The 25,222-nt window shown below is 35.5% G+C and overlaps 1 protein-coding gene across 4 annotated transcripts in view; it reads left to right on the top strand.

Annotated features, from left to right (window-relative positions):
• The window catches only part of ATAD2 (ATPase family AAA domain containing 2), a 97,170-nt gene that overhangs the window by 14,579 nt on the left and 57,369 nt on the right, over nt 1–25,222 (top strand). Inside the window, exons 1-8 of one of the 4 annotated variants that reach the window (XM_077167583.1) lie at nt 762–1,050; nt 14,803–14,951; nt 19,393–19,442; nt 20,162–20,327; nt 20,650–20,752; nt 21,526–21,613; nt 24,035–24,226; nt 24,841–24,958. In XM_077167583.1, the coding sequence (XP_077023698.1) occupies nt 889–1,050; nt 14,803–14,951; nt 19,393–19,442; nt 20,162–20,327; nt 20,650–20,752; nt 21,526–21,613; nt 24,035–24,226; nt 24,841–24,958 (1,028 nt within the window). In that variant the 5' untranslated portion in view covers nt 762–888. Of the gene's footprint in view, nt 1–761; nt 1,051–1,164; nt 1,449–14,802; nt 14,952–19,392; nt 19,443–20,161; nt 20,328–20,649; nt 20,753–21,525; nt 21,614–24,034; nt 24,227–24,840; nt 24,959–25,222 lie in introns of those variants that run through there. The other 3 variants (XM_077167584.1, XM_077167585.1, XM_077167586.1) reach the window with 3 other exon arrangements.

Genomic DNA, 25,222 nt, shown 5'->3' with positions numbered 1-25,222 from the left:
TTTCATTCCGTAATTCTATAATAGCAGCAAACGTTTGGGGGCACTTACTATGTGCAAGCACGGTTCTAAACTTTAATAATACCTTTATATCTTAGGTATTATTATTCTATTTTCCAGGTGAGGAAATGAAGACCCAAAGAAGTGAAATAATTTGCTCAAGATCATATAAGTAGCATATGGTCGAGCGGGCTACAGAGCTTGCGTTAACTCTTGCAACTCTGCTGCCTCGCTTAGATCTCATTTTCTTTCTTTTTGTGGTTAATTTGTTTTGGTTAAGCCAGGCCATCAGTAAAAAGCTCTTAAGGCTCAAAGTCAAACTCTGTCAAAATCTGAGAGCTTTCGGTCACCCAGTCAAGGACTCGGCATTTTGCATTTGAATTCTACTTGGCGGGAAGCAGAAGGCAGGTGTCGGTAGGGGCGGGGAGCAGACGCGAGGCCCCGGCCAGCCAATCAGAGCTAGCGGAAGCTTCCCTTCCCCCGTCCTCCACGCGCCAAAATTCCAAACGGGACTGCGCACCGCTCCTCCCGTGTTCCTCCGCCGAGTTCAGTGAGCCGGAACTATATAAGAAAAAGAAGTCTGTTCTCGCCCCCTAATATGTGCTCAGGTCTTCGATACCGTAGGTGCACACTCCTCCCAACCTCAGCCCGCCCTCCTTCGCCCCACAGATAAGAAAGAAAAAGGATAAATGCCTTTGGCGAGACTGCGGTACTAGGCCAGGGTGGCGGCGTGGGCGGGCCATTCAGCGGAGGGATTCCGGGCGAGCGGGCTGCGGCCGCTGGCGCGGAGGTTGTGGCGCCAGAATTCGGAGCGCGGAAGATCCGTATCGGTGGCCGCTCGGAGCTCACGCCAGTGTCCTGTCCCGGACGCCCGGGAGAAGAGGAGGGAAGATGGTGGTGCTCCGCAGCAGTTTGGAGCTGCATAGCCACTCCGCCGCTTCAGCCACAGACCCTTTGGATCTGTCCACCGAGTTCCTCAGCTTGGAGCAGATCGGCCGGAGGCGGCTCCGCTCGGCCCGCGCCGCTGAGAAATCTGCCGTCACCGCGGCAGCCGTGAGTAGCAGCCTTGGGCGGGCCCCTCGGGTCGGGCCTGTGAGGACTGTCTGCGGCCCCGCGCTCGGATGGGGCCAGGGTGGTGGGCGGCGTAGGTCGGGTGACAGTTGGAAGGGGGAGGGGACAAGGAAAGTGAAAGGCTTCTCTTGATCGAGCCCCGTGGGGCGTGGGTCAGGTCGGAGCTTGAGCCGGCTGCGAGAGGGCTAAGCAGTTGGCTTCCACCTCCTTTTACGGAAGAGGAAACCGAAGCCCTCAAGAGCCGAAGTGCCATGGAGGAAAGAGCCTCGGTTATTTGGGCTGCTCCCTCCCATCCCCACCTTCCTGACCAATGGCTCTTGCCCAGTCTGTAGATTCGCCTCCAGCAGTTAAGTGCTACAGGCATTTACTGACTATTTTCTGTACGTGTAATAAATGTTTTAGGTGTTGCGGGGCTAGAAAGATTGTAATACAGATTCCCCGATCTGCACTTCCTGTCCAGAGGGAGGGGGTGGGTAATAACTTAAGAAGAAGAACTTGTGTAATGTGGTAGGATGGGGACCAGCATTTCATGTACAGTGCCTTCACTTAAGACTCATGACAACCCTATGAGAATAGATAATACCTATTTTACAAATGAAGAAACCGACTCGGAAAGGTAAAACCAGTAAATGTTAGATCTAAAATAGGAACCCAGACTCTCTGCCTCCAAAACCTTTCCCTTTCTATTATATAATACTGCAGTTACAAACAGTATTTATAGGGGAAGCTTGCAAGGGGGTGGAGCAGTAATGTTTTCTTGAGAGAGGTTCTCTTCTGGGTCTGAAGCACAGCTAGGATTTTGACTGCAGTTTGAGGGTGAGAGAAGAGACCCTCCCCCTTCCCCTCCCCCAGCTGCCGAAAGGTATAGGTGGAGGGGACAGCATGAGCAAAGGTTTGGAGAGGTCGAGGAAACAGTACAGGTGAAGTTAGGACAGCAGGGAGTAATCTAGTTATGCTGGAGTGAGGGGAGGCATGGATGGTAAGAAAACTGGACCAGAGAGGGTTAAGAACTCGAAAGTCAGTGAGAAACCTAAGGGAAGTATATCCTCTACTTGGGGTCTTGCATTGTTAAGGGAGTGGTCAGTACATGAAATTGGTTAGCTATAGCCTTTGTGGGGTGCCCTATACTGGTTGTTACTTTGTTGAGGGAAGTGGGTTAAGAGAGAACCCTCTAGTTCCTTCAGTCTCTGAAGTCATGATTCTGAATTGAAAAGACAATTTCCCGATTTTCTGGATTCGTTTCTCAATTGGAAATGCAGAGAGGAAATAAACTTGTTGGACTTCACTCTGCCCTGAGCTCTTGTCACTTATTGAGGAAAACAGATTATTTCAATAAGTATTTATTGAATACTTACTGGGTTTAGGACCAAGCTAGATACTGTGACTGTAATGATATATTGACTGCTGACTAAGTATGTAGGCTGTTGAGAACTCTAGTATTAGTTTGAATCTCAGTTTACTAATAATCAGCAAGATTCAGCACTGGTTAAATGGTGATACCTACTATATGGGTAGTGAGGATTAAATGTGAGCATGCATGTAAGGAGTTTAGCTGAACACTTACTTAACTTATAGTTTGGACTCAGTAATTGTCAGTTATTAACACCATAGTCAATTTTAGTTAATGGCCACTCTTTGAATCCCTCAGGCCCAAAACCTTGGAGTTAACCTAGACTCCTCTCATCCCACCTTCAGTATATTAACAAATTCTGCTGGCTCTACTTTGAACATATATTCAGAATGTGACCGTTTCCCATGTCTTCCACTGTTGAAATGCTGGTCTAAGATATCATCCTGGACATGGTGGCTCAGCAGGCAGAGTTCTCACCTGCCATGCGGAGACCTGAGTTTGTTTCCTGGTACCTGCCCATGCAAAAAAAGAAAAAACCCTCCAAGATATTATCCCTTTCCTGGGTTATTAAAATAGTTTTGACTGGCTTCCCTGTTTTCCATCCTTACAACTGTACTGCTCCCCTTCCCCCAACAGTAATTTCTCAGAACGACTGACTTAGTGAGCCTTTTTAAAATTCAAAATTGCTGTTCACTCTCTCTCTTCAGAAACCCTCTAATGGCTCCCTATTGAAGAGTAAAAGTCAGAAAGTTTTGGGCAACCTATGATCCCTTTTTACCCTTCTTTTATCCTTCTGATGACACCGTCTTCCCATTCTCCCTCTTGCAAAACCCACACTACTTGAGACACACTGGCCTAGCCGCTCCACGAATCCCAGGGCCTTTGCAGTGTCCGTTCCCTCTGCCTGGAATTCTGTTCCCCTGTGTATCTGCATGACTGTTCCTTTACCTCCTTTTGCTTTATTTATTTACTTTTTTTAATTTAAAAATAGAATCACAAATAATAAGTATTTTTAAAAAAATAAATAAATAAAATAAAAATAGAATCACGGGATGCACCAGTGGTTCAGTGGTAGAATGCTTTCCTTCCATGCAGGAGACCTGAATTCGATTCCTGGACCATGCACCTGAAAAAAAAAAGAATTACAAAAAAAACCCTTAGAACTCTTATAGTTCTCCTGTGTTCCAAGAATTTTACAAATATTAATGTGGTCCTCACAACTTTATGAATTAGGTACATTCTTGTTTTACAGTTCAGAAAACTGAGGCATGGAGACTTAAATAACTTGCCCAAATTTACCTGTATAGTAATTGCTAAAACTAGAATTAAAATTTAGGAGTCTGGTTCCCTTAAGTCTGGATAAAATATGACCTTTTTCATGAGGTTTACTCTAACTACCCTGTTTGAAATTATAAGTCACTGCCTCTGATATCCTCGGTGCCTCATTACTCTGTTTTATCATTTTCTAATACATTTTATAATTTCCTAATTTATTATATATATTTTTTCTCTCCCTAAAGCATAAAAGGACTTGGAATTTATCCTTTTTTCAGTAACGTATTCTTGGTGCTTAGAGTAGTGCCAAGTACTTAGTAAGTGCCCAATAAATATTTGTTATTGATTTTTTCTTGCCATAAAGGAACTTAGTATAACAGTGGAAACTTCACACAGCAATATAAAGAGATTATATGCCATAAATGCCATGTCAGTGTATATAGTGATTGAGCAAATTACCATATGAAAGAATATTCCAGCTGGGTACTGCAGAATTGGAAGAATTTTTTCAGGCTTGAATTTCCACTAGGGATTATTCTTGAGACAAAGTACTCTTCCCTTCTGTAAATCAAGACACCTTTGTAGACCAAATTTGTACTCAGAGGGTCATTTAATGGGCCATGGTATTGGATCAAGAGATGGATAGTCCTGAGGTGTAATGTATTTATATCTGACGAAAACCCACCAATAACAAAAACCTTCCTGATTGGGATATTTTCTAATTTGTTCATTTTATCATTCAGTATATTTTATTCCATTTATAGTTTGCTTTTTACATCAATCATGGTTCAATGACTCTCTGATAAATCTTATATTTGGTTATTTCCTAGTCTTAGGCACATATTTATTGACAGCATTTTTTGGGTTAGTTACTTTTACAGGTGCTAAATTCATTCATAATGATTTGTTAACTTGGGCTTTTCTTAGTTGATTTCAGGGGCTAACCTTACCTTCAAGTTCTGAAGCTACCTATAATCACCTGTTTATTAACCACATTCTGCTTTTAAATGTTGAATATGATCTCATTCAGCTGGGCTTAGTATTTGTGTTTTTTGTTTTTTTCTAGTCTTGGAAGGATCCCCTGAATATTTTGTTGATTTAACTTTGTTTTTGTGTTTGTTTGTTTTTTAAACTTTTGTTTTTGTCCTACCAGCCTTGTAAGTCTGGGTGCCCTTTCTGTGGTTTATTTTTCCTACAAAATCAGACTATACCTTGTCTTTTCTGTACTTTCACAGGTCTGAGGCTCTTTCATTTAGGATTGTTTTTCATACTGAAAAGTCACTTAAATATGAATAACATTGTTTTAACGTGTCATGAATGGACATTACTTTTGAGTCACATTTATCTTCACTTTTACTCCTCTCCTTTGTTATCAGATGCAAAAAAAAAAGTGCTACAGTATATGGAAGGTACTCTTTTTGTGATTGTTAATTATAAATTTATATAAATAAATTTGTATTTATTAAAAAGTCTAGAAAGATATTCCAAACTCAATACTGATGTGTATAAATATAGGAAATTTTTAAAAAATTTGAAGCATAATACAATACCAAAAATTAAAAGTATGCAGTCTACTGAAGTATCACAATGCATGGATAGGGAGATTTTGACATATATCAGCGAATGGTACTCCCTGGACTTGAGGAACATGACAGCTCTGTGTTCAGCAGTCTGCTTGATGGGAGGATAACGATTTGTTTTTGCTAGACGGTTTGTGTTAGTCTGGAGCCAGAAGGAGCCTTTGATTTTAGGCTTAAAGGTTGCAACTTTATTTGGGAAACAGTGAATAGCTAGAAGTAGGGGTTTGATGAAATAGTGTTTAGGATGGATTATAGTCAACAAATTTGGGGCGTGGAAGACCAGTTAAATATTACCTAATAGTATAAAAGATAATGATAATAATCACTACCACTTACACAATACTTGTTATGTGCTAGACCAGTTACCTAACATACACACACACACGTTTCCTCTGTAAAATAACTATTAGCCTCATTACAAATATGAAAGCTAAGGAACAGAGACCTTATAGAACTTGTACATCTCATAGCTCTAAGTGACGATGTTAAGAATCAAACCCAGCCACTCTGTGTCCAAAGTTTGGGCTCTAATTAGTATACTGTTATCATGATAGACGAAAGGAGAGAAGGCTGGGGATCTCAACTAAGCTGGTAGTAGTAGAAATGAAGAAGAAAATAATCTTCAAGGAATCTGAGAATTCAGATACAAGGAAGGACAGTGTTGTTTCCAACTTAAGAGATGACCAGTAAACCTTTTTAGTTGGGAATATGATGCAATGCCAGAGTTTGGGGAAAGCTTAGGGCTATATATCTACGGGAGTCACCTATATTAAGGTGATTGTTGAATAATTGAGGGTGGATAAAAAACATAGCAGAACACAAGATGACTAAGGAGGCTATAAGGAGCAATGGCTACATATTAAGGATAGGAAGGGGATGAATTGTGTAACCAAGAGTATAATGTAAACCAAGGAATCAAAGCATTTTAAAAAGGCAGTGATCAACTCCATAAAAGCAGATAGTGGTAGAACAGAACCACTATTGGAAGATAGTTTTGGATCTACTAAAGGAAATGAAGTAGAAACTAAATTGTTGGAGCTTATGGAATAGATCAGTGATGAGGAATTGACTATGAGGTTAAAGACAAAGCTAAGGAGGAATAGCACAACTATACCAGGCCAGTTATATTAGAATATGCTGTTTTCCAAGCTTTCAAGGAAACCTAAGTATAGATGAGTACATTCTTTTTTAATTTTTTTTTTTACGTGGGCAGGCACCGGGAAACGAACCCAGGTCCTCTGGCATGGCAGGCAAGCATTCTTGCCTGCTGAGCCACCATGGCCCTAGATGAGTATATTTTATAGGTTAATAGTACAACTGTGGTTTTGAAATCATGTTTAAATGTCATTTGTTGACTTGATATTTGAGTTGACACAGCCACCTGGTCCCTACATAGATTTTTTGTTATGAATTTAACAGCTTCAATAAATTTGATATTTTACAAAAATATTAACATATTTCTATTATGCAATTGTGTCTACTTTGAGGGAAAATTATTGAATTTTGAGTTCTTGATCTGTTGGTGCCTGTTCCCTGTACTAATTTGATGATTCTGCAAAGTTGTAACGAACTAAAAATTTAACAAACTATATTTTTTTCTTCTAAAATTTCATTTTTAAAAAACTGTCTATACTTTCAGTATCTGTGTAGGTTTAACCAGTGAATGAATGAGAACATTACATTTGCAGGTTTAGTTTTCAGATTAAATATGTTTTCTCTTTTTTACTTTAGGTTATGTTTTTTTTTTCCTAGTAATACATGTTATAAAAATGTGAAAAATAGGAAGTGAAACTCCTCATTCCTAGCATCAAATATACTTACTATTAAAGTTGACAGTTAACTTATTTCTTATACATTAGTTTGATCAGCCATATTTAAATGTAACTGATTTAATATCTGTGCTCCTTTTCCTTAGGAAATCAGAAGTAGACAAGAGTTTATCTGGTGGTATTTATAAAATGAAAAAATTGCAGATAACCTGAATATAATACAAAAAGCAACTTGTTAAATAAATAGATTCATATAATGGCTGGAATAGTATTCATGCATTTGAAAAATGTTTATGATAAGATGACATCAAAAAATACTCGTATCACTAGGGGAAAAAGTTACTAAGCGCATATAGTTTTATACCGATTTAAAAATCATGTGCCTGTATTTGCATAAGAAAATAAAGGGTTTATGCACCAAAAGATTAACAGTGGTTATTTATGGTTAGAGTTGAGAATCACACTTTTTCATCTTTATGCTTTTCTTCATTTTTTCCAATTACAGTGGGCATGTATTGTTTTGCTACTGATACTTTAAAAATTCCTCAATGCACACTATTACCTATCTTATTTTTCACTATATATGCTGCTTATTGCTTATTAGAGAGGATGAACTTCAGTTCACAGATTCTCTTATACCAGTAGTCGAATCTTCCATGTTTCTCAGGTAATCTTTTTTCCCATATTTATCAACTCCCCCTTTTGCATAAAAATTAATTTGATGTTTGTATCAATTAGTGTTTTTAGGAAAATAAAGAGTAAAGAAAAGGTTAAGTTTTATAAAGAATATTGTTGAAAATCAAAATTTAGCCTTTTGTATCATATGCAGAGTGGAATAGTAACAGTGATAGTGGTTTAGCTTAGGAATAGTATTTTCAGTGGTCTTGTATTTTCCCTATGGTAGAGCTAAATATAAATATAGTGAAATTATAAAGTCTTAGAGTTGGAAAGGTGCTTATAAGTTTTCTAAGGCAGCGATCCTCAAATTTTTGCTCTCAAATAATTGTTTTTTAAGCAATAGTCCCTTGTATAGTTTAAAGTTGCCATCTAAAGTGCCCCATCCCCCATTGGTTTTAATAGTTAATGAGAAATATAATTTCTGGCATCTTTTTTTTTAAATTTATTTTGTGTTATCAAACTGAAACAGCATACAAACATGAGCATTCTTAATATACGATCATTCCATGTAAGGTGTACAATCAGTGACACACAGTGTCATCACATATTAGTATATTCATCACCATGATCATGTTTTAGAACATTTGTATGACTCCAGAAAAAGAAATTTAAAAATAAGATAAAACTCACACATACCATACCCCTTATCCCTCCCCCTCATTGACCACTAGTATTTCCATCAACTCAGATTTTAACCTTTGTTCCCCCTATTTTTTCTATATCCCTTACCACGCCCTTTCATTGTTCACTAGTATTTCAATCCACTTTTATTTTAACATTCATTCCCCCTATTATTTTTTACTCATCTGTCAATATCATAGATAAAAGGAGCATCAGACAAAAGGTTTTCACAATCACATAGTCACATTGTGAAAGCTATATCATTATACATTCATCTTAAAGAAACATAACTACTGGAAAACAGCTCTACACTTTCAGGCACTTTCCACTATCTCTCTAATACACCTTAAACAAAAAAGGGGATATCTATAAAATGCGTGAGAATAGCCTCCAGGATAACCTCTTGTCTCTGTTTGAAATCTCTTAGCCACTGACGCTTTATTTTGTCTCATTTTGCTCTTCCCCCTTTCTGTCGAGAAGATTTTCTCAATCCCTTGATGCTGAGTCCCAGGTCGTTCTAGGATTTCTGTCCCACATTACTAGGGAGGTTTACACCCAAGGGACTCATGTCCCACACAGATTAGGGAAGGGCGGTGAGTTTGCTTGCTGTGTTGACTGAGAGAGAGAGATAGGTCACATCTGAGCAACAAAAGAGGTTCTCTTGGGGTGACTCTTAGGCCTAATTTTAAGTAGGCTTAGTCTGTCCTTTGTGGGAATAGGTTTCATATGAACAAACCCCAATATTGAGGGCTTGGAATTTCTGGCATCTTTTAATGTTGACATTTAAAAGAATAAAGCCATTACATAGGCTTTTACGTGTATCCAAAGCCATAGTTTTTCCAATCCAGTGTTTGAATGTCATGTATAATCATCCTTTCCTACTTTTTCGCAGCAATTTTTTTTTTAATTTTTATTAATAAAACCAATCAACATACAATATGAACATTCTTTTTTATCACATAGTTGTATATTCATCATCATGATCACGTCTTAGAACATTTGCATCAATTCAGAAAAAGAAATAAAAAGAAAACAAAAAATTCATACATACCATACCCTTTACCCCTCCCTTTCATTGATCACTAGCATTTCAATATACTAAACTTATTTTAACATTTGTTCCCCCTATTATTTATTTTTATGCCATATATTTTACTCATCTTTTGATAAGATAGATAAAAGGAGCATAGACACAAGGTTTTCACAATTACACAGTCACGCTGTGAAAGCTGTTACAATCATCTTCAAGAAACATGGCTACTGGAACACAGCTCTACATTTTCAGGCAATTCCCTCCAGCCTCTCTGTTATGCCTTAACTAAAAAGGTGATATCTATTTAATGCGTAAGAAATAACCTCCAGAATAACCTCTTGACTCTGTTTGGAATCTCTCAGCCATTGACACTTTATTTAGTCTCATTTCTCTCTTCCCCCTTTTCGTCAAGAAGGTTTTCTCAATCCCTCGGTGTGGAGTTCCAGCTCATTCCAGGATTTCTGTCCCATGTTGCCAGGAAGGTCCACGTCCTTGGGAGTCATGTCCCACGTAGAGAGGGGGAGGGCAGTGAATTTGCTTGTCATGTTGGCTGAGAGAGAGGCATATCTGAGCAACAAAAGAGGTTCTCTTGGGGGTGACTCTAAGGCCTAATTTTAAGTAGGCTTAGCCTTTGCTTTGCAGGGGTAAGATTCATATGAACAAACCCCAAGACTGGGGGCTCAGCCTATTGCTTTGATTGTCCCCACTGCTTGTGAAGAATTCTCCACTTGGGAAAGTTGAATTTTCCCCCTTTCTCACCACTCCCCCAAGGGTTTCTTTGCAAATACTTTTTTATTCACTGTTCAAATCCTTCTGGGATTTATAAAGTCATCACTCTGGACAAACTTACAAAATCTCATGCCCTACTCAAGGTTCCATGTATTTATGATGTTCCGTTAAGCTGTCCACATAAGTTATATTAGGAAATGCACTAGTTGAAATATAAATTTTGAAACAAATAAACATTGTTTGCTTTAGTCTCACACATAAGTTAAACCTTTAAAATATTAATTACCATCTATTTTCAACACCCTTTTTTTGCAACAAAATTTGAAAATTTTTTTTCATTTTTGCTCTAATCATAAGGCTCTAAGAGATAAAATTTTTCTGGATTGAGGTATCATAATTATTGATAATCAGAACAAAAATATATTTTGATTAAAAATTATTTAACATCTGACCAAAACAAATAAGGTATCAGTGGCTGAGAAAGTTAGTCAAGAGGCTACTCTGGAGGTCATTCTTATGTAAGCTTCAGTTAGAATTGCTGCATATCATAGCTTGCCAAACCCCAACCAAAACCATTCCTGCCAATCCTATAGAATACCTTGGGCATTATATAAGAGTCTACTAAAGTTCCATGCACTAGGATAGCTTTCTAGAAACTTACAATCCTCCAGATGGGTCCGTGGGCCAGATTAGTCCTAAAATGCCGAACATTATCTAATTCTGTCCCCATCCCATATTATCAACAGTCCCTTCCAACATGAAAAATTAGCATGGGCATAGCCCAAATACTCAAAGAGTGGGAGAAAGTTGAAAAGTAATGGTGGAATTATATAGAGATCAGGTTTAACAAATGAGTATGAGTGCTGAATCATTATATTCATGTTTCTTTTAGTCTCTAGTCTCCAGTATCTTAGAGCAGCTAGACGTAAAAACCTAAGATTGTGGAATTGTAACCCATACCAAATTCTGAAATCTGTTCTACAACTAATTGTTGCGATGTACTTTGAAATCTATTACTTTTTGTATATTTGTTATTTTTTCACAAAAAAAAGAAAAGAGAGAAGGAGGAGTGTAACAGAGAAGGTAGGATTTAACAAATGAGTATGACTGCTCTAGCAACATATTGAAGAATCATGGTTCTGAAACCCATACCAAACTTTAAAATCTGTTGTATAACTACTTGTTAAAATGTACTTGGAAATTTATTGCTTTTTTTTTTATATGTATATGTTACCTTTCACAATAAAAAAAAAACGATTAAACAGAAAGTAAAATTTTGTTTAACTGTCATGATTGAAGCCCCTCCTCCCATTAGTTCAAATATCTGGATGAATCATATTTATTGCTACAGAGTTTTGCCATCAATTCCGTTGTTTTTAATAAATGTAAACACTGAGAAACACTATTCAAATAAATGAGTAGATAGTAACAGCAAGTTTTGTTTGGCAGTACCACTCAGTTTTTTCTCTCCTATGTGTTGGCAATCATTTGCCAAAAATTATTTTTAATGCCCTCTTAGCTTAATTAGGTTCACTTTCAATTTCGTTGAAAGCAAATTGGAAACCATCTGAAATGGGAAAGGATCTGTTGCCTTGCTTTGTTATTCATTTCTCAACACCTACACCAACATTTTTCTTGTCTTTATGGAGCCTTTTAATGCCCTGAGGCTTTCCACAAAAGTAAGATTAAGAGATGAATAAAGGGTGAGATTTTGTTCATTTGTTCAGATTAGTGTGATTCCCAGAGTAATTTGGGAGTGAATAAAGAAGTATTTGTAAAGGGGACTGGAGAGAAAGGAGGAAATAGCTTCCTGTGTGGAGAGCTTTTAATATTCTTATAGACAGTGAGGATAGACAACCAAATCAATAGGCCAAACCCTCTGTCTTGGGGTTTGCCCCTATGAAACATTCCTGCAAAGGATAGGCTAAGCCTACTTAAAATTAGGCCTGAGTCACCCCCAGAGGACCTCTTTTGCTGCTCAGATATGTCTTCTCTTTCTAAGTCAACTTAGCAGGTGAACTCATTGCCCTCTCTCCTACATGTGACATGACTCCCAGGGTGTAAATCTCCCTGGCAACGTGGGACAGAAATCCCAGGATGAACTGGGACCCAGCATCAAGGGACTGAGAGAGCCTTCTTGATCAAAAGGGTAAAAAGAGAAATGAGACAAAATAAAGTTTCAGTAGCTGAGAGATTGCAGAGTCATGAGGTTATTCTGGTTGTCATTCTTATGCATTATATAGAAACCCCTTTTTGGTTTATGGTGTATTGGAGTGGCTGGAGGGAAGTAACTGAAACTCTTGAGCTGTATTCCAGTACCTTGATTGTTGAAGAGGACTGTATATCTATATAGCTTTTACAATGTGACAATGTGATTGTGAAAATCTTGTGTTTGATGCTCCCTTTATCCAGGGTATGGACAGATGAGTAAAAAAAATATGGATAAAAAATAAATAATAGGGGGGATAAGGGGTAAAATAAATTGGGTAGATTGCAATACTAATGGTCAATGAGAGGGAGGGTAAGGGGTATGGGACATATGAGTTTTTTAACTTCTTTTTCCAGAATAATGTTAAATGTTCTAAAAAATGATTATGGTGAAAAATACACACACTCGCAGGAACGACTAGGTTAAGAGCAATGTCTTTGTTTTATAAAATGGTAGAAAGACAAATGAAAGAGGATGTCTTGTTAAGGTACCTTCTCAGACAGATCTATTTTCTAGAGAATATAGGTATGGAGGTTGAGACCTTTGCAAGTTATCTTGCAAAGTCTGTGTTGCAAGTCTCCTGTGTAAAATGTAGGCATTCATTTAAGAAAGAATACATCTATCTAAGGTGTAAGTTTTCATTTTTCCAAACATCCTTAAATACAGGTACAGTGAAGGTGGTGACAAATCATATATGTCATTTAATATTTTATGAAGCACCTATCCTTACACAAATGCTCATGGTACAGTTCTCCTTTTACCTGTGAACCAATCAGGTAGTTGTTCAAAGTAATGGAAGTGGCAGGACTAGACCTAAAAATTCCTTGTTCTTCCCATGTCCTAGCTGCTGGCGACTCATAAAACAAAATTATGTGACAGAGTAAAGTCAGCTGGGGGTGGGAATGGGAGAGACAGTGTTTGTTTTTTCAAAAACACTACCTGTTTTCTAAAAGTATCAATGTTAAGAGTAGTAAGGTATCCTGCACTTTCCAAAAAACAAACGAAAATTCAACCAGTGGTGCTGCAATAATAGAATACTTACATGGAAAAATGAAATGTAATCCTGCCATACAGTATACCAAAGAAAATGTAAGGTATATAATTAAACACTTGCTTTCTCTTTCAGTGTAGACATATCCTTCATACCGTTTTAGAAAGGTTTTTATGAACGTTTTGAGTATTTCGAGGCAGACCCTCCCTAGCTCATAAAGCAAGCCACTAATTTAGAGAGCCCTTTAGTCTGTTGAGCAAGCCTTTTGGGAAGTTGCTGGTGAAGGGCTATTGTACTTCACCATATTACAAAACAGGCCTTACTTTGCATGCTTTTCTGTAGCATGATAGCAGTTGGCTTAAATAAAGTTGCATAGACGTGCTTTATGATTCTTACAACAGATTAACATACCTAAAGAGTCTTTGACTTCTTACAATTGGTGCATTATTTGGGTCAATCTGGGTGAAACAGATAATGAGTAATAACTCCTTTTTGTCATCCAGGCCAAAATTACAGTTTGGTAATTGGGTGGTAGACAATAATTTGTGTGGTGTTTTTGTTTTTGTTTTTGTTTTTTGGCATAGCCAGGCACCGGGAATCAAACTCGGGTCTCCAGCATGGCAGGCAAGAAGTCTGTCTGCTGAGTCACCGTGGCCTGCCCTGTGCGTATTTGATATATATATATCAGTATCTTTTTAAATTATTCCTGATTTCTGTAGCCTTAAAATAAATGAGCACTTACGATTATGAACTATTATAGCTTTTTATCAGTGGTGGAAAACTTCACTTTCTAGACTATTTGTTATGAATTAGAACTCTAAATCTTGTATAAGCCATTTTTAGCACAGTTGCTGGTTATTTATCATAAAATGATTAATTGTAGGTATTGTTCCTTTTTTATAGTTTTTTCCTTTAAAACTTTTTAAAATTGTGAAATAGAAAATATATACAAAAAAGCAATACATTTCCAGGTGCATTTTAACAAGCAGTTATAGAGCAGATTTTAAAGTTTGGTATGGGTTACAGTTCCACGATTTTTCGTTTTTTCTTCTAGCTGCTCTAAGACACTCACTAGACACTAACAGAAATATCAAGATGACTCAACTGTCACACTCATTTGTTATATCCTGTCTTCTCTGTTATACTCCCCCTTCTCTTTAAATAACTTATATGCATAAAAGCAATAAATTTCAAAGTACATCACAACAGTTATAGAACAGATTTCAGAGTTTGGTATGGATTACAGTAGCACAATTTTAGGCTTTTATTTCTAGCTGCTCTAAGGTATCGAAGGCTAAAAGAAATAGTATAATGATTCAGCACACATACTCATTTATTAACTTATTTATTAAAGGATATTATTATTTCTTGAGATACAAAATGATACTGCACAAAAAGCAGTTGTTACAAACTTGTAATCAGAGAAAAATGAGGAGAAATTTAACTTGGAGGTTTTGACTAAAAAAAACTTAGATGGTATTCTTAATTTTTTTTAAAGGTTGGATCATCAGTTAAGGCAGTTGAAACCTACCACCCAACCCGTGCTTTAAGGTCTTTGGGAAAAAATACACAGAATTCTTCAGATTCAAGTTTTGATAAGAATGTGGAAATAATGGAGAAGCATGCTAATGGCAGGCATTTCACAAGGTAAGACAAGATGGTTGAATGATAACCCAAAGTAGTTTTAAAATACTAATTTAGGATTTGCATTTAATTTTTAAAATGTATTCTTGATCAGTTATCATTCCAGGGTTTTAAAACCCTGGAAAAAAATAAATTTATTTGAAACAAATGAATTTTATCAAATTACAAATTAATATGTTTCAGCATGTTTTGTTTTTATTTTCATGACTAATGACGATATTCATAATATTTATGAGTGCAGCAGGCAAGATTGGTTGATGCAGGATCAACTTTTTTATGTACTTGAGAATCTAAAGAGACTGTGACTTGTTTATGATATGTGGCTCTGCTTCATAGTGTGTACAAAGCCTTTGTTCAAAGTATTAAGTCTATTTCTGATTGCTTACTATGAAGTTTTTCATCAACTCTGAGTCATTTATGAACTTAATTGTTAGTGCACTTCCAAAGCAATTTTCAGAAAGGAGGCAGAACATGATTTTTATACATATATATATATATTTTAATATTTTTATTGATGAAACAACATACAAACACATTCTTTTTTAAAATTTTTATTAATAAAACCAATCAACATACAATATGAGCATTCTTTATCACATAGTTGCACTTTCATCATCACGATCATTTCTTAGAACATTTGCATCAATTCGGAAAAAAAAATAAAAACAAAAAATTCATACATACCATACCCCTTACCCCTCCTTTTCATAGATGACTAGCATTTCAAGCAAATCCAAGTTTAATTATCTCAAACCTTAACTTCTTTCCCACCTTGGTAGGACCTAACATAAATGGACGGAAAGCCCAATTTCAGTCAAATTTGTTTGATGAAATAGTTGTTTTTAATCAATTCTTCTCATAAACGTTTTTAATCAATTCTTCTCATAAATGATTAGTAATGATTTAGAAGTCTAGAACCCTCCTCCCCTTAAATAGAATTTACATAGTGAACTTTCCAGGTAAGTGAAGTTATGCCCTTTTAACTTTTTGAGCTTTTGTTATTATTTCTTCAGTCATTCAGCCTTTTATATATTTGTAAATTTGCATCTCTTTTCATCCATTATTTATGGAGTGTTTACTGCTATATTTCATTGAATCCAACATCAGCAATTGAAACATAAATTATTTTATGAGACACTAAAAAAAGAAAAACTTCTGACAGATTAACCTTTTTTTTAAGAGAATTAAGGGTTTACAAAAAATCACGTGTAAAATGGAGTTCCCATATACCAATTATAGCACCTTGCATTAGTGTGATACATTTGTTACAACTGATGAAAGAACATTTTTATAATTGTACTGTTAACTGTAGTCCATGTTTTACATTAGGGTTCACTATCTTGTACATTCCTTTGTTTGTATTTTTAATGTTTATTCATGAATTAATTCTTTGTGGGAATTATATTTCATGATCTGAAAGAAAAATAAGCATTCTTGATCATCTAAATTGCCACCTGATGGAGAATTTCCATAAAATTTCAGGCTCTACATTTGTTTTTTTGTATTGTTTTCCTTTATTTGTTTTTACGATTAAGTTTATACCAAGGGACATTACTTTAGTAGTTATCTTAGGTTCATGAGATAAGAACAGGGTTTGACTTAATTTAAGACTCACGCATCCAATTCTAAAAGAAGGCCATGTGATGTGATATCATGACATGCTGTTCAAGTGAAGGTTTGGGGCACTTCCAATAAGAAAAATGGTCTCATGCTACTCAACAGTATAGGTGTGTCAAACTCAGGAGAAATTAATAACAGTCAGTACTGCCAGTACTGCTTTCACACAACAAATGGCTATTTCATTTCAGCAAAATCTCATGTTAATATTTTTTATTGGTGATGGTTTATAGCTTTATCTGTGTAAAACTTATAAATTTAAATCTTATTTGATTTGTACATATTCAGTCAAGAAAATAATATCGAGATCCCTAAAGTGTTTACCTTGAAAAGAAGCTGTACATTTTCAAGTTTGTGAAACATTGTGCTGGGCTTTATGTAAGATATTAAACAAATATATTAAAATAAATGGTTTTTATTCTAGATTTAAAAATGAATGGCATGGTGTTTTTAAATTAGATTCTTTACAAGATATATTGAATTCCTATCTTTATATTAACGGTCATTTCCCATTCCACCCTCCCTGTAGCACTGGCAACTACTGATCTATTTTCTGTCACTGTACATTTGCTTATTCTTGATATTTCATGGGATATTTGGTCTTTTAATGCAAATGATTCTTCATTTTGCATAATGTTATACTGGTTCATCTGTCTTATAGTATGTATCAGTACTTAATTCCTTTTTATTGCCAATTACTATCCCATTGTTTGAATATATAGTATTTTGTATTTCATCGTTTGGGTTATTTACATTTTTTGGCTTTCACAAATAAGACTTTTATGAACATTAGTGTGCAAGTTTTTGAGTGGACATATTTTCACTTCTTTTGGATATATATCTAAGAGTAGAATTGTTGGGTCAATTGGTAACTCTATGTTTAATGCTATGAGGAGCTGACAGACTGTTTTGTGGTTGTATAATTTTACAATCCCACCAATGATGTATGAGGGTTCTAATGGCTCTTCAACTTGTGAATACTTGTCATAGTCTTTTTTTTTTAGCCACCTTGGTGTGAATTACCTTATGGTTTTGATTTGCACTTCCCAGATGGCTAATAATGCTGAGCCATGTTTTCATGTGCCTGTTGGCCATTTATATGTCTTCTGTGAAGAATTCCTATTTTCATAAATAAGCATTTCCCTTTATTCAGATCATCACAAATATTATTTAGTATTTTATATGGTAAATGGTAACATTAGGATCTGTTTGTATAAGGTTTAACATGGACCCACAGTATTACTGAGTTCTGCTTTATGTAGTTTCCTTTTTTTATCGGGCTGACCCTTTTTACTGTTGCCAATTTGCCTGAGTGTAGTTATCTCTCTACTTCATCATTTCTGTTTTTTCTTTGTTTTCAGTCTGTTTGGTACTCAAAGACCAAATGACCTATGTTGTTAGAATATTGCATAAAGATTTTAATAACTGTCTTGAGGGCAAGAGGATATGTAGTTCTTTGATTCTGGAATTCTTAAATTTGGGTCCAGTGATCGTGGATGGTCTTCAGGGGTACATGAAACCTTTGAGTTAGTGTTTAAACTTGCATGTGTGTATTTTATTTTCTGAGGGAGAAAAGATCCATGGCTTTCATCATATTCACGGGGGTTGGCAAAATCCAGCGCCTGTTTTTTATGAGTGCAGTTTCATTGAAATACAGCCATGACCATTTTGTCTGTGGTTGCTTTCATACTACAATGACAAAGTTGAATAGTTGTTACGGAGACTGTATGGCTCACAAGCCTAACATGCTTACTATCTAGCTCTTTAAGTTCACCAGCCACTGCCAATGTAAACAAAAAAACACTGCTTTAAGCACTGTGTCCCTCATACCTAATAGGACCTAATATATGAGAAAAGGGTATACCTCAAATAGTATGGAAAGGCTCCTCTATGAGAAAGTCTATGAGCCTGTGAACAAAGTAGGCCTTGATCTATACATGGGTTACTTGAAGACTTTAATTTTATCTATTGGTCTTATATGTGTTCTAAAACGGGTAAGGAATTAATGATGACTTACTTTGTTATGAGAATACATGAGTTGAATCTTTTGGATAAGATCATTTCATTTTATCTCAGAACTGTAATATTTGAAAATCCACATGTATAAACCAGCTCACTAGCAAACAGCTTGATCTTAGTTTGATTAGCAGATACTAAGTGCAAAAAAATTGAATCCTTAAAAACAGGTTGATGAAACGTACATATTGCTTTGTTTGCTCAGTGGATTTTTGGGGGAAAAAAGGCAAGGAGAGGGTTCTCTCAACTATTTGATGTTGTTGTTATTGTTGTTTGTTTTTATGCCTTTGAAAGTGTACTTTCCAGCTCAGTAGATTCTGTCTGCCAGTTTGTAGGAGGATATCTGATTTACAAATGGGGCTGTTTCTGCATGTGAATAATAATAATGCATGTCATGTAAAGATTGTAAACATCAAATGTTCTTAGAAGTCAATTCATGTGTCATTGGGGTGTTAATTCTGTTTATGCTTGTAAACTCCTTGAAAATAAAAGGACTGGTATATCCCTATGGTGTAAAACACATTGTTTTGTTTTTATTCCATGCTTGAATTATAATACTTATTTCTTGTTTCAAGTTAAATGATTTGATTAATTGTATTTAGCTAACTGTTAATACAGATGTCATTGAATTTCACAACAAGGTCTCAGACTTTGTTTAGCTCTGACAAAGTATAAGCATATATAGTCTCAGGCTATTTTTTCAGTGTTTTTTAGGTGCTTAAGGGTATTTATTCTCCAGGCTGATTTAACTTTTTGTCTTAGTTTGAAGAAGTCAATTATTTTTGATTGTTCGCTATATTTTTTCATATAGGCAATTGGCCAGACAGCAGGCTGATAAAAAAAAAGAAGAATGCAAAGAAGGTAATTAGTATTAAAGGCATTTGAAAAACTTAAAATATGTAATTATTATTTTTTGCAGTTTTTTTTGAGGTGCATGACAATAATGAGTACGTATTTAAGTGTACAGTTTGTTAGGTTTTGATATAAGTATATGCCCATAAAACCATCACTACAGTAAGATAGTGAAGATAGCATCTCATCACCCCCCAAAATTGCCTCATAACCCTTTAAATCCCTCCTGACTTTCCCACTCTTCTCCTTCCTCAGTCACCAGATTCTTCTAGCCGCGACCAGTTTGCTTATAGATTAGTTTGCATTTTCTAGAGTTCTGTATAAATGGAGTTTTTTTAAGTTGGTTTCTTTCACTCAGCGTTATTATTTTGAGATCTGTTGTTGTTCTTTGTGGTTGAGGAGTATTTCTTTATATGAATATGGTAATTTGTTTATCCATTCATCTTTTGATGACTTTTTATTTGTTTCTAGTTCACAAATAAAGCTTCTTTGAATATTTGTGTACAAGTATTTGTATTATGTGTATTTCCTTTTTTCTTGGGATTGGAAAGAATGAATCATATTGTATGTGTATGTTGTAACTTTATTTTTGTTTTCCAATGTTTTTAAGAAAAGTGATTTTGAAATACTATTATATGAAAACCTAATTTTTCAACTGTTAATTTTAGAATTGTTATAAATCCTTGTTTGAAGTATTTCCATTTATTTTTATGTACACATCTCAAAAGACAAAGTGATTCCAGTTACTCGGTCACTGAGGACTAGAAATATCGTCCAAACTGCAGAGCATTTGCGTGAAGAGAGTGGTAATGTTGAAGTTCGCCGCAGTTGTAGGATTAGAAGTCGTTATAGTTCTGTAAACCAGTCTGTGCTATTTGACAAACTTATAACAAAGTAAGTAAAAATTTCTTAGATCAGAACAATTTACTTGTCAAAATTTTGGGGGGTAGGGATCATGAATTTCATCTAGCTTGAACATTTAATTTATTCAGGTTTTCTGAACCATAAAGGAGAATGATTAATAAGAGTACTTTGTTGTATTATGTATATGTGTTGAAATTCTTGAAAAGAAATTTAATAGTACTTTTACATGGGGAATCAATATTTTTTAGAGATACTTAAAATATTAGCACATGAAGGTTACAAGGGAAGAATTTTTTTAAGATTTTAAAAATTTACTATTATTTTGGTTTATGTTTATTTCAATTTTTTTAAGCACTGCTGAAGCTGTACTTCAGAAAATGGATGACATGAAGAAAATGCGTAGACAGCGAATGAGAGAACTTGAAGACTTGGGAGTGTTTAATGAAACAGAAGAAGTAACTATATTCTATTAAGGAGATGATTTAATAAAAATCTCTAGTTTAATCTTTTTCTGTAGTACCTGTTATAGTTTGTAAGCATTTAGAATGCAGTATCCCAGAAATGGAGCAGCTGTTAAGGGAATTTGTTAAATTGCAAGCTTACGGTTCTAAGACTATGAAAATGTCCAAATTTAGACATCCAGAGAAAAATACCTGTAACTCTAAAGAAAGGACTGATGAACTTCGGGGTTTTTCTCTCAGCTAAGAGGGCACATGGCAACCTCTGCTAGCTTTCTCTCCTCATTTCATAAGGCTTACCAGGGACATTTTCCTTCTGTATTTCCAAAGGTCTCTGACTGAGTAGTTTCTGTTGGCTCTGAGCTTTTTCCAAAATGCTTCCGTCTTAAAGGGCTCCAGGAAGCAATCCCACCTTGAATGGGTGGAGACGTAGCTCCATGGAAACCATCTAATCAAGTGACCACCCACAATTGAGTGGGTCACATCTCCATGGAAATAATAAAAAAAATCCCACCCAGCAATATTAAATAAGGATTAAAGGATATGGCTTTTCTGGGTACATAATAACTTCAAACTGGCACAGTACCTACTCAGTTTGGGTTAAATTATTCACTTCTTTGTGCAGCATTATTTGATTAGTATTTAGTTACTGCTGTAGTTGTAGGAGTTTACAACCATAAATATTATCATCGTAAACAAGATTAGCAGGTCCTGCTGAATTGTTTTAGAAATATACTAAATGTTAATGGATTTTATTTAAACATTTTTAGGGGAATCTTAATATGTACACGAGAGGAAAACAAAAAGCTATTCAAAGAACGGATGAAGAAACAACTGATAATCAAGAAGGCAGTGCAGGTTAGTCTTTTTTTTTTCTCTTTTTGGTTTGTATCTTCTGGGATTGAATTTCAGTAGTTTTTATTTAGAAGGAAATAGCCTCTTTATTCAAAAGCTATGGTGTTTCTGATAATTGGTCAAATATAAAGGATTGGTCAATAAAAAAGCTAAAGTAGGAGCAGAGGATAGCTTAAAAGGATAGTATGCTTTCTTGAGAAAGTACCTGAAACCAACAATTCTAAATCATATAAAATTCATTTGTTTATATAATACCTCTACAGGAACACATTGTATTGATATCTCTCTACCGATTTTAGTTAAAAGGTGATTAAAATTAAGTTTTGGGCTTATTTAGCTTAAGGCTTATTACCATAAACTATTATAACTTTTCTTGAGTGAAAGCCAGTTTTCTGAAATGCATTTTAAATTTTTGGTGAAGGTGAGTTGCCATTATCATAAGTATTTGAGTTTTGCAGTCTGTGCTTGATGGCGGCAAAAAGGGGTGAATGGAATATGAAACTGAAGTTTAAAAGATAAGAACTGAGGAGAGGGTAAAATTTGTTAGTATTGCATTAACTTGGAAGCTTAAATACGGTTGCCTCAACTGAAATCAGAAAGAAAGATAGGCGATAAAGATTGAGATGGTATAATCTAAGAATGCCTAGAGTGTATAATGATAGTGACTAAATGTACAAATTTAAAAAATGTTATTGCATGAGGAAGAACAAAGGAATGTCATTACTGCAGGGTGTTGAAAATAGATGGTAATTAATATTTTAAAATTTCAACTTATGTGTGAGACTAAAGCAAAAAATGTTTATTTGGTACAAAATTTAAATTTTCACCAGGGCATTTCCTAATATAACTTATGTAGCAGCTTAATTGAATACCATAAGTACAAGGAACCTTGAGTAGGACATGAGATTTTGTTCGTTTGTCCAGAGTGATGCCCTGATAAATTCCAGAGTGATTTGATCAGTGAATAAAAAAGTGTTTGCAAAGTCCCCTTCGAAGAGTGGTGAGAATGGGGGAAAACTCAACTTCCCCAAGTTGAATTCTTGATATTCTCACAAGCAGTATGGACAACAAAGCTATAGGCTGAACCCCCAGTCTTGGGGTTTGTTCATATGAAACAACCCCACAAAGGATAGGTCAAGCCTACTTAAGATTAGGCGTAAGAGTCACCCCCAAAAGAACCTCTTTTATTGCTCAGATGTGGCCTTTCTCTCCAGCCAACACAACAAGCAAACTCACCACCCTCCCCCTGTCTATGTGGGACATGACTCCCCGGGGTGTTGACCTTCCTGGCAACGTGGGACAGAAATCCTAGAATGAGCTGAGACTCAGCATCAAGGGGTTGAGAAAACCTTCTCAACCAAAAGGGGGAAGAGTGAAATGAGACAAAGTGTCAATGGCTGAGAGATTCCAGAGTCAAGAGGTTATCCTGGAGGTTATTCTTACGCATTAAGTAGATATCACCTTGTTAGTCAAGATGTAATGGAGAGGCTGGAGGGAACTGCCTGAAAATGTAGAGCTGTGTTCCAGTAGCCATAATAATGACTGCATAATGGTATAGCTTTCACAATGTGACTGTGTGATTGTGAAAACCTTGTGTCTGATGCTCCTTTTATCTACCGTGTCAACAGATGAGTAGAACATATGGAATAAAAATAAATAATACAGGGAACAAATGTTAAAATAAATTTAGTTTGATTTCATTACTCAGTGGTAACCCCGGATAACTGACATTTTTCTGTGATTATGTGTGTGTGTGCAAATGTGTGTAAATATATATATATAACATATATATAATTAGATTTGTTTTATTAAAATGAAGTTATAAAATGCAAAAAAAAATAAATTTAGTTTGAAATGCTAGTGATCATTGAAAGGGAGGGATAAGGGATATAGTATGTATAATTTTTTTTTTCTGTTTTCGTTTTATTTCTTTTTCTGACTAGATGCAAATGTTCCAAGAAATGATCATGATGATGAATATGCAACTATGTAATGATATTGTGAATTACTGATTATATATGTAGAACGGAATGATCAAAATAGGAATGTTTGCGTTTATTTGTTGTTTTTTTTGGTATTTAAAAAAAAATGGTTGCCTATATTAAATTAGGAGCAGTACTGTAAATTTTAGATTGTATATACTGGCAGTAATCTACAAACTTCTTTTTCTACTTACTTCCTTTTTTTCCCCTTGAACTTGTTTTTATTCTAAATCTTTATTTCACTAAAAAATATCTTTATTTACTATTACGAAAAAAACGACAAGTTCCTTCTGTGGACAGAGTAAAAGAACATAAATAATAAGAGGAGCCAACTCTAGGAGACAACTCTTCCTGCCCTCCTCCGCCCTCCCCCAATTCCCCTCTATTAGCTATTGTTAACATTTTGGTGAATATCCTTCTAGTAAGTGTTTCTTAATTGTAGAATCTTCTGAAGACGGTGAAGATCAAGAAGATGAAGATGATGGTGAAGATGATGGTGAAGATGATGAAGAAGAAGAAGAAGATGAAGATGATGATGACGACGATGAAGATGAAGAAGATGGAGAGGATAATCAGAAAAGATATTATCTTAGACAGAGGAAAGCTACTGTTTACTACCAAGCTCCCCTGGAGAGTAAGTACAGCGTTTATTTATTTATTTTCAGAAAATGTCATTGTATTTTCTTTATTGTCACTCCTTTGTTATTTCTTCTTTTTAAGTATTTTTCATGTTATGGTACTAAGAACATGATAGATGTTGTCTTTTTTCACTTATCCTAAATTTGCAAAGAAAGCATTTCTACCAAAGCAAGTTAAATCTTATCCTTGACCAAAACAAATAATTAGACTTTTGAATTTTATGTCTGACTTTAATTACTTTAGATTTTGGAACTTTGCTTTTATATTGTGAATTTGTATAGATAGGACTATTTTTTTATTTATATTAACCTTGTACTTCAGTTCTTACATAGCATATTCATTCTGGGCTGATAATCAGCTGTTATGTACCAGTATAATCATAATGGTTGTTTATGGCCAGTGTGTGTGTTGCTTGGTTGGTGTCTGCTGTAGTATCTCCAGCAGCAACCCTGTAAATGTACAGATTTAAAACATTAACAGTAATATATGTTGTAGTAGATAGATATTTACTAGTACTTTCATGGAAGGCAGCACCTTTGTAAGTATTCAGATGAATAACAGAAATATCTTTATACATATTTATATGTCACATAGATATTTCTTTTTTAGAACCTCGTCACCCGAGAAAACCCAACATATTTTATAGTGGCCCAGCTTCTCCTGCAAGACCAAGATATCGACTATCTTCTGCAGGACCAAGAAGTCCTTATTGTAAACGAATGAACAGGTTTGGCTCTGAAATGGTTATTATTTTGTGACAACATAATTGTGGATATGTTAGGGCAGAATTCTAGAATTTTAGGGTACAATTCTATAATTTCATATTTGGGTGAGTTTAGCTCTGTGCCTATAGTGTGTTAATGCCCAGTACTACTGAATAGTTGTTCCACTAATAGGAAGTAAAATAACTACCATGGTAAGGTAGTTGATTCCATTTTTCCATGTTCTTAATAGTAGAGATGTCATTTATTCATATGTTCCTGGCTGCGTT

The sequence above is a fragment of the Tamandua tetradactyla genome, chromosome 6, assembly GCF_023851605.1.
Source record: "Tamandua tetradactyla isolate mTamTet1 chromosome 6, mTamTet1.pri, whole genome shotgun sequence".
Taxonomy (NCBI): domain Eukaryota; kingdom Metazoa; phylum Chordata; class Mammalia; order Pilosa; family Myrmecophagidae; genus Tamandua; species Tamandua tetradactyla.
The sequence above is the reverse complement of the archived record's forward strand: the minus strand, read 5'-3'. Positions and strand labels throughout refer to the sequence as shown.